At 46.9% G+C, this 13,711-nt stretch overlaps 1 protein-coding gene across 2 annotated transcripts in view; it reads right to left on the reverse strand.

The window, feature by feature from the left end:
• Window positions 1-9,465: 9,465 nt before the first annotated feature.
• The window catches only part of NPFFR2 (neuropeptide FF receptor 2), a 41,282-nt gene continuing 37,036 nt past the window's right edge, over window positions 9,466-13,711 (reverse strand). For both annotated transcript variants that reach the window (XM_045019762.1, XM_045019763.1), the window contains 2 exons: window positions 12,307-12,406; window positions 9,466-10,482 (listed from right to left, as the gene is read on the reverse strand). In XM_045019762.1, coding sequence (XP_044875697.1) covers window positions 9,636-10,482; window positions 12,307-12,406 — 947 coding nt within the window. In that variant the 3' untranslated portion in view covers window positions 9,466-9,635. The remainder of the gene's footprint in view (window positions 10,483-12,306; window positions 12,407-13,711) is intronic.

Genomic DNA, 13,711 nt, shown 5'->3' on the forward strand with positions numbered 1-13,711 from the left:
CCTCTGTGAAGTTGGGACCGAGGGTTCAAGCCCTATTACTTTCCTGTGTGCACGCGGCCTCGGCTTGACTCAGGTTCTGGAAGTCCTCCAGATGTATCCCAGAGTTCCTGGCAGCAGAGGAGCAGTGCTGCAGGCAGCCAACAGAGCTGATGGAAATGCCATTACTGCCTGGAGGAGCGTGCTCACCCTTCCTGCTCCGGCTCCTCCTCACTGCTGTGCAGAGCTTGCCTGGAGCAGGGAGCAAAGCTGACAGGCAGGAGGTAGCTGACAGCCACTGGGACGTTGGGGTTCATCTTTCCCCCAGCCTGTTGAGCCGGGAGCCCTGCTGCTCCCCCTCCCTGCAGGTCACTGCTTGGTCCCACTGCACTCTCTAGTCCTTGCTCCCCCCTTCCCCCCGCCCTCCCTGAGGCTGCGTGTGCAGAGGCTCCCGGGTCGCGTGGCCGGTGAGGGCAGTGAGTGGGAGTATTTGATCTTACGTCTTGTTTTGCCTTTGACTTGTCTGTGTCATACAATCAATCAATAAATAAATTAAATAAAAAATCAAAGTCTCTGGGAAAGACAGTAAGGCCCCAAATCAGCAAACACTCAGGCACATGTTTAATTTTGGTCACTTAGCCATTGGAAGCTATGGGATGACTCATGTGAGTAAACTTACACACATGCTTAAGAGTTTGCAGGATCAGGGACTTTGTGTTAAAAGGACAATTCCCACTCCATGCCCATATAAGGACCAGGATGTTATAGAATTGATCTCCTTTCTTGTCTCCCTTTCATCATCATCATCATCTTTGTTCAGATTTACTTTGGCTGTGGCACGAGCTAGTGGAGTGCACCACAGCAGGTCTCTGCAGGGCCCTGTTTTGATGGAATTCTGTTCTCTAAATGCAGTTTATTTTGTTGTGATAATGTCCTGTCTAGTCTGGGTGAAGTGTCATGAAATTCTGAACAGAAAGTAAGATTTTTCTCCAGAGGCTTACCAAATCTCCAACAGCTGTTCGGTGCAGATTTCTTCTAACAACTGAAATGGTTTGTTGTTCAGTCTCGTCAAGGGAGTTTTAATCAAAATTAGCATTAAATGTCTTCCCTACAGCAATTCTTCATATAAATATTGAAGGTCTGACAGAAAATTAGATCTAACTCCCCCCTCCCCACACATCCCTACCCCCAAAACACTACAAGTTACAGATGCATTACTTCAGGCTGCAGAGTCCCTGAGGTTAATGCATCCCCCACCCCCAATCCACACACACACACACACACCCATCTGTGATTTCATTTTCAGAATCCCTTTGATTTCTTTAAATGACTCCTCTCCTGGCTCTCAACTTCTCCACCCCTTTGGACAGTCTAAAACACCACTGGTAAAGGCATCTGTGCCTGCCTTTTTTACTGCATCACTCCTTCTGTGGCTTTCTGGCTTTCCCCTCATTAGAATCAGGTTCCTTGTTCTCAACTTCAGTGCCCTAGATTTCTTCCAGAAATCCTCCCTCCCTTTTCCTCAGCAACAGTCTCTTGACACTAGATTGCTATCTCATATGTTGTCTTCTTGCTCTCTGTCCTCTAATACTCCCATGCACACAGCTATGGAGCAAGTCACACTCTCGCACCCGGAGAGCTGAGACCAGACCTATGAGAAGAGGAGTTGGTAATAAATCTCCTATCATCCCTGTGGCCCCCCTTCCCCCCCCCCCCGCACACACACACACACGTCTGCTTTGTGCCTCCAGTAATGGAGCTTCCTGCACTTGGAACAGTTTCTGTTTTATTGTCTGCTAAGCACCATCTCCCTTTATAAGCCATGTCTTCCAGAAATCCTTCATCCCTTATTATCCTCACCAATAACTTCTTCACACGCTCCTTCACTTATATTGTAGCTTTTTGCTGCAGGATACATGCCTTGCTCTGGGTTTTGTAAAGTTCTGTGTTTATTTGTGGCTATACTCTACCAAAAAAGATAAAAAAAATAATAGGAAAGTTTATCTGTTGGGGGATGCTATTGAATTCCTGTATTTTATCCTCCATCCTAAATCGACTTTCTTTTCAAAGGTGCATAGGAGGGTAATACGACTCTCTAGAAGCTTTACAGTAGTACCGATTTTGGCAATAAGCCAATAGCTCAGCCATTCCCCTCTGCTGTGGCAAAGCGATGGCACTGCATACAACAGTAACGTGAAACGAAACATAAAAATGATGAAGTAGTAATCATCATAAAAATCAATAACCATGTCATTACTTTGAATAGCTCGGGTAGTTAGAGTTCAGTGCCTACCCTTAAAATGGCTACAGGCAGGTTTTTAAAAAAAAATAGTTACACAAGGCAAATCGAAATATACTGGGCCAAATTTTCAAATTCAGGTGCCTGAAACAGGGCCGCCCAGAGGATTCGGGGGGCCTGGGGCAGAGCGGGGGAGCTGCGGCGCTTGTACTCACCCGGTGGCGGTCTGGGTCTTCGGCAGCATTTCGGCAGTGGGGGGCCCTTCAGTCGCTCTGCGTCTTTGGCAGCACTGAAGGCCCCCCTGCCGCTGAAATGCCACCGAAGACCCAGACCACCATCGGGCCAGGGCTCACGGGGCCGCTGGGGCAAATTGCCCCACTTCCCCCCCCCCCCCCCGGGCAGCCCTTGTCTGAAGTAAGTCATTGAAAGCTGTAGTTAGGTGTTGAACAAAGCTCTGATCCTCAGACTTCTCCATGCCGGAGGACAAAGCCTGCAGGGAGACTCTTTGGGGGTGGAAGGTTCCACTCACAGCAAAGCGTTCACAGCACTGGGGCCTAAACGTCCTAATTTTTCAGCAATGCCAAACGCTCCCCGCAGCTCCCTAACACGAACATTGGAGATGTCACCTTAACAACAATGGGGGTGGGGGGAAGAGATTTTCTCTAGCTACAGTCAGATGCTAAAAAGATAAATGATCATGGTGTATGTGAATATTGACAGTGAATACGTGCTGCTGAGATATTATAAATGTTTGAGAGCATATGGTTTGCAAACCAATGAAACTTGAAATGTAGTGGTTCTAATTCTGTTTGTTAACTCCTTAGCAAATGCAAGACATTAATACTGTAACTGAACATTTATCACTTACTATAAATTCTCAGCGATTAAATGACAGGTAGATTTTTATACTTTGAGGTGAGAAGTCCTCTTATTTGTGGGCTTGTAACTCATTAATGTTAACGAGAAACTCTTAATCTAAACCTCAGAGAACAGTTAAAGCAAGGAACTATGTTGAATTAACTCCCAATACACGTTTGATAACAAAAAGGAGCATATGGTATGAATGAGGAACATGACAATCCACTTGACATTGAATTATCAGCTATTAAATACCAGAGATAAACCTAAACCAAATCCATATACCTGAACAGTCAGAACTTTGGGTGGAAGCATTTGGAGCTGCAAGGTGCTCAGCTCTTTGGAAAAACAGGCCACCTATTTAGATACTTAATATGGATTAAGCCACCTAATTTTAAGCACCAACTTCTGAGAATCTTGACCTTTAATATATTAGACATCTCGGACCTGGTCATGCTTTTACTGAAGTCAGTGGTAAAACTTCTATTGACTTCAGTGAAAGGAAGATTGGCCCCTAGAAAGGGTCTTAAAATAATCAAAATTCAGGCCCATCTCAAAACAGATGCTTACTGGAGTTAAGATGTGCATGTACCCATTTATCCTTTGATAACATTTAAATCCATGAAGTATCCAATTTTTATGCTCAGTACATTTAGTATCTATTGAAGATGAACTAAGGTCTATATGGCAATTAATTCAGACTGCTTGGTATTAATTATGTAACCAAGCATGCTAACTCACTGTTACCTGAATTGCCAAAAAAAAAAAAAATCAGAATGTGATGTAATTAACTGTGCCATGGATTATCAGCAGTAAAACAGGCCAGATGTGTGATGATTTGGGGATGGTAATATATTCCTTTTTAGTGGAGCTGGTCTGAAAATGCAACTCCATTGCAATCGAAGTACTTCACAAAAGCATGTTGATTTTGCCAAAATTTCATTTACAAGAAAAACAAACTTAAAAAAAGTTACAGCAATACATCTTCAGAATGAAATGTTGCCAACTAAGGCAACTTGAAATGCTTCATTTGAAACGGCTCCTTGTTTCAGTTTTTAAAATTTTGTATTACATACAATTTTTAAAAGTTGGATTGGGTTGAAATTAAATGTTTTAATAATTCTGTGATGGGTTAACTACTCACCGCGGAGCTGTTTCCTTGAGGTTCATCTGCAGAATATTTCTCAGCTGGTCTGACGCCCCCTCCTTTGGTTGCTCACCATGATATATGTGTGTGTGTGTGTCTCTCTCTCTCTCTTTCTGGAGTCAGTTGCTCTCTCTTCATAACTCAGTCACTATTGTCCTCTTCTTGTGGGGGTAACAAAGGCACACTGGACAAACTGTCTCAGGTAGGCTTCTGTTAGACTGCCTGGTCTGTGCCACTTTCCTTGTGGCCATTAGGGGAACCCTGACCTACTCACTACTCTAGATTCCAGCCCATCTGGAGCAGGATCTGGTCCTGGCTCTGTAGACAGGTGAGTCTGTAGGACATGAGAGCACAATTCTTCCTCTCTTTATAGGCCTATCCCAGCTCCTCCCATGGCTGGGCTTTATCAGACATTAGGCCTTGTCAGTCCTTGGCTTCCCTCCAGGGTTAATTGGCCTGTTTTGCCTGTTCAGGCCCTGTGTGGGGTGGACACTCCATCACACATTTGTGGGAGGAAGTATTCCTTTGTGCAGAATTTCTACATTTTCAGGTTTTGTTCCAATTCAAAACAAAGCCAGATTTTGAAATATAAAAATCCCTCACAAAACAGAACTTCCTTTCTCTGTAGAGCTCTACTTTTTAGGTAAGTCAAAGCAGTAGACGCTATGTACTTTGTGAACCATGTCCTTTAATGAAGGGTAAACCTTCTAAACCAATAGCAGCAGTCAGCATCTGTTTTCTAAGCCCTGTTTCAGTAAAGCACACCCCATTGACTTCAACTAGACTTCAGTTAAACACACACTTAAGTGCTTTGCTGAAAACTGGGATGGACTTAAGTACATACTTAAAATTCACCATGTACTTAAATGCTTTGCTGAATCACCGCCTTACTTAAGAAGGAGCACCTTGTGGCAAAAACATCTCGGGCAGAAAAAAGCCACTGCAACGTCCATCTCAACTATTAGTTTACTGAATGCCACTCTTGTATCAAAATGTAGCAGGATTAACTCATGTAGGCCTGAAAGTTTATACCATTAAACTGGGCACATTAATTTGATTATAGTTTTGAAGGCACAGAGGTTGTATCTCCCTTTGGTAATGTCATCTGTCTCTCAGCCTCATGGCTAATAAATAATAATGCTGCTGTACAACAAGCGCACTCTCTTTCTTTTTGGAGATACATTGAATGATTTGGACATTCTCAGGTATAATAAATACAAACAGGGTGAGAAACTGATGAAGCTCAGGGTATTTCTCACCTGAAATAGCTGTATTCCTAACACACATGCCACACCTTTGTTCACCCGCAACTCAGAGAATATGAACCAGTCCACATGCAATAAACAGCTCACCCTAAGACAGCCGTAATTTGGCCTGTCGAGTATAAAGGAATAAGCCTCAGGAATCTGTGAAGAACAAAGCATGCCAGGCAACCCTAAGCCCATTTTTTAAAAGTGCAGTGAATGAAGGAAAGAGTAGTGGGCTGAAGGAATGCAGTAGGCTCATAAGACCAGATCCTCAGAGGTATTTATGCACCTATGTTCCACTGAAATCAATAAATGGCTAAGTAAATGTGAGGATCTGGGCCTTAATAGCTGGATTTCAGTCAAGCCTTTATGCTGTGGTTTTCAAAGGACCCTAAGGGTGTCAGGCATCCAAATCCTATTGGCTCCTTTGAAAATCCTAGCTTTAGTAATAATGCCTCATGAAATCTTACCTGCAAAATTAGAGCTGTTGTTGCTTTTTCTTCAAAATCCCCAAATGCTGTTTCATTTTGACCAAAAAACATTGTGGAAAAATGTTTCATGTGAAATTTAGTTGAAATGTTTTGATTCCTATAAGCTGTGTGGAGGTTTCATGAACTAAAAACAGTCAAGTTTCATCCAAAAATAGCTGTATTGTGATGAATATTCCAGCCTGGACTAACCGCTGGGAACAATTCAGCATTGACAGGTGGATACTCTCTATTATTCCATAGGCCTTCATCATGTCTGCCTTGTGAAGCCCCAGCTCTGTGTGGATGGAGCCTTGCGTCCATGTGGAACCCCAGTGACTTCAGAAGCATGTGTGCTTTGATTTCAGTGAAGCTCTGTGTGGGAGGTGCAAGTCTCTGCCCCTGCGGATCTGATTGGAGGATCGGAGCCTTAAAATCCTCCTGTTACTGTCTCTTGGTGAAGCAATGATGTCATGGTATGTAGAATAGCTACCATCAAAATGTGAAGCTTAGACGCTGGACACGAAATTTTGGCAAGTTATTTCTTTATCGAAGATTTGAAAAAATATAAGAACAAGATTCTGAGAACCCACCAAAACTGCAGCATAAGAGCAGCTTTTCTTTTATTTCTCACATCCTTAATCCTTTTTATTTCTCAGACTGAGAGACAGGCAAACTGAATGACAGTTCAATCACAAAATTAACTAAAGAATCAGCCAGAAAGGGGAACAAATAAGAAGCCATAGAAGCTGTACACCTCACACCAGTTCACACAGGCAGATATATTAAAAAAAAAAATAAAAAAACAGGCAGCATACATCATCTCCAGGCCAGAAGCACTGTGAATACAAATTACACATTTGCCTGGAAGCTGGGTGGCACAATATTCTATATTCAGAGGTATTAAAACATTAATGCTGGTCTATTAAGCAGATCTCTAACATTTGAGTTGATGGTAATGATAACATAGCAGAATGAATGATTTCAGGAACAGGCTATTATGCCTGAGCAATAAATATAAAACAATGATACTGGGAGGGGCTATTAATAAATGAAGTGAATTCAACAGCTAACTTGTAAAAATGAGGGTTTGTTGGATTATCCTGACTTTGTAAAATGGACACTGTTCAATTAAAAGTGGAGGATTTTTCATTAGTCTCATAAACCACCATCCTAATCTGCAACATTTTATTTTGATCGTGTCCAAAATTGGCTAATGAAAAAATAATGAAAATGTTCCACCAGAATCATTCCACGATTTGCACCCAGTCCAAACCCCAACATCTAAGTGGATATTAAATAAATCAATAACCTCTTCAGATTCTACTCTGACAAAACTGTTGTATGGATTAAGAGCAATAGCATTACATGCTGTAACATTTCTCTAACAAACTTTAGGCAACCCTGTTTCACCTATTCTGAGAACAATGGAAACCTAAACCAATACAGGCCTGATTCTGCTCCCCAATACACCAAATGTAAATCAGGAGCTTCTCCATTTAAATCAGTGGTCTTCGTTCCGCTCTCACTTATACCATGTTTATGCCACTGACTTCAATGGAGTTGTTCCTAACTTACATTGGTATAAAGGGGGGCAGAATTAGGCCTCATATCTAGTCCAAGCAACCAGCTGTTCTACAAGTTATACATACTTTACAATAACAAGATCTTAAGATGTGTTTTGTTTTGTATTTGCCAGCGAGGGCTTAAATCAGGGGTTGGCAACCTTTCAGAAGTGGTGTCCCGAGTCTTCATTTATTCACTCTGATGTAAGGTTTCACGTGCCGGTAATACATTTTAACGTTTTAGAAGGTCTCTGTCTATAAGTCTATATTATATAACTAAACTATTGTATAGTATCAGAGGGGTAGCCGTCAGGGGCGGCTCTAGGCACCAGCAAAACAAGCTGGTGCCTAGGGCGGCAAAATGTAGGGGGCGTCCCCTGCCGCCGGGGAGGGCGGGAGGCTGGGCTGGCGGACCTGCCGCAGTCATGCCTGCGGGAGGTCCACCGGAGCCCCGGGACGAGTGGACCTGCCGCAGGCATGACTGCGGAGGGGGCGCTCGTCCCGCGGCTCGGCTGGACCTCCCACAGGCATGACGGCGGCAGGTCCACCGGAGCCCGGGACGAGCGGACCTGCCGCAGGCATGACTGTGGCGGGTCCCCTCTTCCCGCGGGCTCCGGTTGAGCTCCCGCAGGCATGCCTGCGGAAGCTCCACCGGAGCCGCGGGACCACGGCACCCGCCGCAGTCATGCCTGCGGCAGGTCCGCTCGTCCCGGGCTCCGGTTGACCTGCCGCAGTCATGCCTGCGGGAGCTTAACCGGAGCCGCGGGAAGAGGGGACCCGCCGCAGGACCGGGGAAGGGCGGCGCAGCGCACCGCGCTGCTTGGGGCAGCCTGATTTCTAGAGCCACCCCTGGTAGCCGTGTTAGTCTGCATCTGTAAAAGCAGCAAAGAGTCTTGTGGCACCTTATAGACTAACAGACGTTTCGGAGCATAAGTTTTCGTGGGTGAATACCCACTTCGTTAGATGCATGTAGTGGATATTATAAACTATTGTATGTAAAGTAAACAAGGTTTTCAAAATGTTTAAGGAGCATCATTTAAAATTAAATTAAAATGCTGATCTTACGCTGCCAGCCTACTCAGCTCGCTGCCAGCTTGGGGTTCTGTTCACGTAGGCCGGCAGCGGACTGAGCAGGGCCTGCGGCTGGGACCCCAGACCTGGGGGGGGGTGTTCAGGGGTGAGGGCAGAGGGCTGGGGGAGGGGGTTCAGGGCAGAAGGCTGGGGTGGGGTTCTGGGATCAGGGCAGAGGGCTGGGTGTGTGTGTGGGGGGTGCAAGGCAGAAGGCTGTGGGGTGGTTTCAAGGGTCAGGGCAGAGGGCTGGGGGTATGGGGCTGCAGGGCAGGAGGCTGAGTGTGTATGTGGGGGTCAGGGCAGAGGGCTGGGGGTAGGGGGGGTTCAGGGCAGAGGGCTGGGGGTATGGGGGCTGCAGGGCAGGAGGCTGAGTGTGGGGGGGGTCAGGGCAGAGGGCTGGGGGTAGGGGGGGTTCAGGGCAGAGGGCTGGGGGTATGGGGGCTGCAGGGCAGGAGGCTGAGTGTGGGGGGGGTCAGGGCAGAGGGCTGGGGGTAGGGGGGGTTCAGGGCAGAGGGCTGGGGGTATGGGGGCTGCAGGGCAGGAGGCTGAGTGTGTGTGGGGGTCAGGGCAGAGGGCTGGGGTGCTCGGCTTGTGGGGGTGCTCCTAGCCTCCTGCCCTGAGCGGCTCATGGCAGGGGGCTGGAAGGGATGTGCCCTGTTCCACCCCCTTCCCCAAGGCCCCGTCCCTACCTCTCTCTGCTCCCTGTACAGTGCTACCTGCAGGCTGCCGCTCTTCCCCCCTCCCCCTCGCAAGGGCCATCAGCTGGTTGGCGCAGGGAGGGAGAGGAGAAGGGGCAGGAAAGCACCAGGCTGGGGGAAGAAGCGGGGCAAGGGGGAAGCTTGGCTGCCGCAGAACCAAGCTTCTGCCTCCTGCCCCCGCAGGGGAGAGCGGTGGGGCAGGGGGGGCTGAGTGGGGCTGGGGGCCGGGACCAGGGCAGGGAGCTACGTGCCGCTCACAATCGGCTCGCGTGCTGTAGGTTGCCGACCCCTGGCTTAAATCATGTGAACCTCACACCACATCAGACTCTGCCATGGGAAGTTGGAATAAACCAGTTCATGGCAAATTTCATTTTACTCCATAGTCGTTGGTTGCCTTTTCTAGGTCTTCCATCATCAAGTCCTGCTGGTTGTTGTTCATCCAGTTCCCTCTCTGAATTGGTTTCTCCTCGTCCTTGGCGTTTTGAGAAGGTTGGTCCTCCAGCAGCTGGTGGGTGGTTGCCGGTAATATGGCATTGCTTTGGCCCCGCTGGGAGTAGAACTCCCTGCGCATCATTTCCCCGGAGCAGAGCTGAAGCTTAAAGGCTGCCTGGAAGCCTCGGCGAAAGTTCTCGTTGAAGAAGCCATAGATGATTGGGTTGACGCTGCTGTTGAAAAAGGCCAGCCAGTGAGCGAAGGGGTAGATGTAAATGTTGATGATCTGCAGCTGGACCTCCGTCAGATTGGCATAGTCTGAGAGCATCATCAGAGTCCACAAGGGGAGCCAGGACAGGATGAAAAGTAAAGCCACAGTGATGAGCATTTTGATCACCTTCTGCTTCTTCTTGGACACGGAGTGGCGCTGCTCCTGGCTCTGTTTTCCCCCTACAGGTGCCGCTTTGTTGAAGAGCGCGATCCCTATCCTGGCATACATAATGACGATGAGTGAAAGGGGGGCCAGGTAGATGTTGGTAAACAGCACCGTTGTATAGATCTTTCTCATTTCCTGATTGGGCCAGTCCTCCCGGCACCAGTAGATAGGGCTGGTTTGATTGCTATAGCCAAGGATCACCCTGAAATACTTTTCCTCTTGTACCTGCAACATGACTGCAGATGGACACATGATGGCGATAGCCAGAACCCAGATGACTGCTAGAATGACAACCGCAGTTGATGTGGTGAGCTTCTGCTTAAACGGGTAAACAATGCATCGGAACCTGCAGTGAACAGAATGCCAGAGAATAGATCTAAAAGCCACATAACCAATGTCAATAAAACCCAGTTCAGTCATTTATTTTAAACATAAGAAATACGTATGTGCAGTGAGGGCCTCAGCTGGTGTAAATCAATTTACTGATGTCACTGGCCCATGATTTGTAACAGGGAGTCCTCAAACTTGACAATGTGGTCCATATGTCAGTAGAGAAATTGCTTCAGACAGTTCCCTTCCCATTCACGATTGGCTGGGCCACCTCCCTGCCCAATGACAATTGAATAACATCCCTGTGGCAATGGCAATAGCTGCTGATGTGGAAAGGTGGCATTAGGAAAGTATTTCATGTAGTTTTAGCTGTCTCAATGTCACTTAGCAGCTGGACATAAGGAGGAGGAGCCAGCACCATGTGACCAATCAGTTCTGCCGGCCACCAGCGAAGTAAGCATTGGTAGCACATGGACCACAGTTTTGGAATGGCTGATTCATAAACATTTTACTTCCACTGCAAAACAGCCTCTCTCGCTGGGCCTACAGTACTCGCAGAACAAGGAATTTTCTACCATGCTGCACATCTTAGGAAGGAGGTGCACAGCCTGGGGGGTTTGATCTATTGGACAGATCATTGGGCCAGGCCCCCAGATGCAACACTGTATACACAGCTCTGCGTCGTCTCTGTTGTACGGCACCGGACAGTCACATCAAATGTGGTCCTACTCACTGACATCGCTTGCCATTAAGAAAGGGTCAGACTCAGCAAATGGCCAATCTTTCACTGAAAAAACATTTATTTTATGCTAATTTTGAACATCCTCGACCGAATCCAAACTCGTGCTTAGGCAGACTCCGACATCACCACAGGGGTGAGGCCAGCAGAAGCTGCCTGAAGAGACTGCAGCTGCTTCAAAGAAGGGCAAGGGTGGAGTCGAAGGGAGAAGGAAGCGGCCAGGAATCTGGGGCAGGAAGGGAGAGACGTACCCCTGCTCCCAAAATGAGAGGAGAGAGGCAGCAGGGGACTGAGGCGGAGCAACTGGCTATCTGCCCCCAGTGGTATTCTGGGAGGGGAACAAGGGAGAAGCACCCTCCCCACAGCATTGAAGAGGCAGAAGTAGAGGCTGGGATGGAGCATTTATAACATCCTCCCTTACCCCCAGGAGGGACCCAGCGCAGCCTGGCTGCGGGATGGGAGAAGAGACACATCCTTCATAAAAGATGGACAGGCTGGGAGGGAGGAGGAGCTCTTTAGAGTGGCCCAATGGGCTAAGTCCTGTGACCCTGAGCATGGAATTGTCACCCCTCCTGTGGCTGCTACAGACCTGGGAGGGGCCCTTCTGGTCCCAGCAGCTCTTTGATCTGCCACCTGAAGGGAGAGTAGCAGACACAGGATCTGCCAGTCTCCGCCGGGGCACTCTCCCCAGACCGGGATGGGTGAATTCCTTGCTCTGATGGGGGATGGGGACTCACAGGCTTCTCTTCTCTCAACAGCAGATCAGAGGGCCTGAGGCTCAGCATATGGACCCGTTCTCAGCTCTGCAAGCAGCAGGCGGGAGAGCTGAAGCCACACTAAGGGGGTTCCCCTGCGGTGCCTGCTCCTCTACCATCTTTATGGAAATTAAGTGGGGAAAAATGATGATGGCCACACTTTAACCTAGCTGTGCCTCATTCTGCCCATCCTTAAAATGGGCACAATACACCCCATCTCATCAGGATGTAATGAGGATGAATTGGTAATTGTAAAAATACTGGGGATCCCGGGATGATGAGCAATATATTTGTGTGTGGGGGGGGGTTTAATGAATATTGGTTTCAGAGCTTTACATCATCTTACCTGTCAACTGCAATTGCAACCAAAGTGAAAACAGAGGCTGAGACAGAGATTCCCTGGACCATCCCACTCATTTTGCAGATCATGCTCCCAAAGGGCCAGCCTGAAATTGAAATAACCTTAGAAAGGTAAATTGCCTCCTTTTCACTACAACGCTGAAGGCTCAGCCAAGGAGCATCCTTCCCAGAACAGTCCCAGAGCTGAAGTGCTCCCCCAAGACATAATGCTGTCCACGTGCAGGTGAATGATGGTCCACAGTGACCCACTACAAGGTAATAAAAGGGGTCAGAGATGTTCTGATGACCCTGATAGCAGCACACATGCATCTGAAGCATTCGCTTGAGCACCGGTTAGAGCAGCATCATTTGAGAGGAAAGGAAGATAGACACTATAGCTGCAATGGTCTCACATGCTTCCATATAAAACAGGGACCTTACCTTACAGAGGTATAACTTTCACCTTGTCCTAGCCCCCCACAGTATGTATCAACTTAGGCTCATTAGAATTGGTTAATCACTTAAACTCATTCCTGGTTACCAACTTACACACTACCCTTTACACGTCCTCTCTGAATTTGACCAACAGAGTCTACTGAATCTAACTGAGAGTAATGGCATCTAATCTGGGGAAACGCACGTGCCAAGGGGTCGAAAGGAGGAATGGAGCAAGAAAAGCAGTAAGGACAAGCTTTAGGAAGATGTGTGTTGAAGACGACCATGTCTTATTTTAAATGACACTTGCTGGTGGAAACCAGAAAAGACTATTTCAAGCCTCCTTACAAATGTCTGAGTGTGAGTAGGGCTAATGGAGTGTGACTGTACATCTAACATAGACTGCCTCCTTCACCACTCTGAACACGTGTAGTTCCCAACACTGATTGCAAATAGTCATCGTAATAACTCTATACCTTTCATCACAATGTATTTGTTGGCAAGTGTCCATGTCCCACACTGCAATAATGCACCAATCAAAAGCTCATTTTAGACAGCATGTCCCTCCCCTTTCCCACCCGCTTTTTATCCAGTGAGCTGGCTGCATGGCTCTAAAGGGCCTTCCAGCCCTTTCCTAAATTTCGAAAGTGCCTCAGTATCGTTTCTGGACCTGTGTGCATTTTCACTGCCATTTGACCATTTTGGAAAACAAAGAGGTTTTTATATTTATTTAATGTATCCTTCTGAATCTTTAAAATAAATAAATAATAAAAATATCCTTTTTTTTTTTTTAGGAAAATATGCTTTTATGCAACTAGTGCAAATCTAAATAAATAAATGCAAATGGTCAGAAGACTAAATGGGAAGTGATGAGATTATATTGCATGGATTTTCCAAATTTTCATAATTATTCAGCAAGTTTACCTCACTGGCCAGGTCACTTACAATAGTCATATAATTATTAAATATGATTCATA

Source organism: Mauremys mutica, chromosome 5 (genome assembly GCF_020497125.1).
Source record: "Mauremys mutica isolate MM-2020 ecotype Southern chromosome 5, ASM2049712v1, whole genome shotgun sequence".
NCBI lineage: Eukaryota > Metazoa > Chordata > Testudines > Geoemydidae > Mauremys > Mauremys mutica.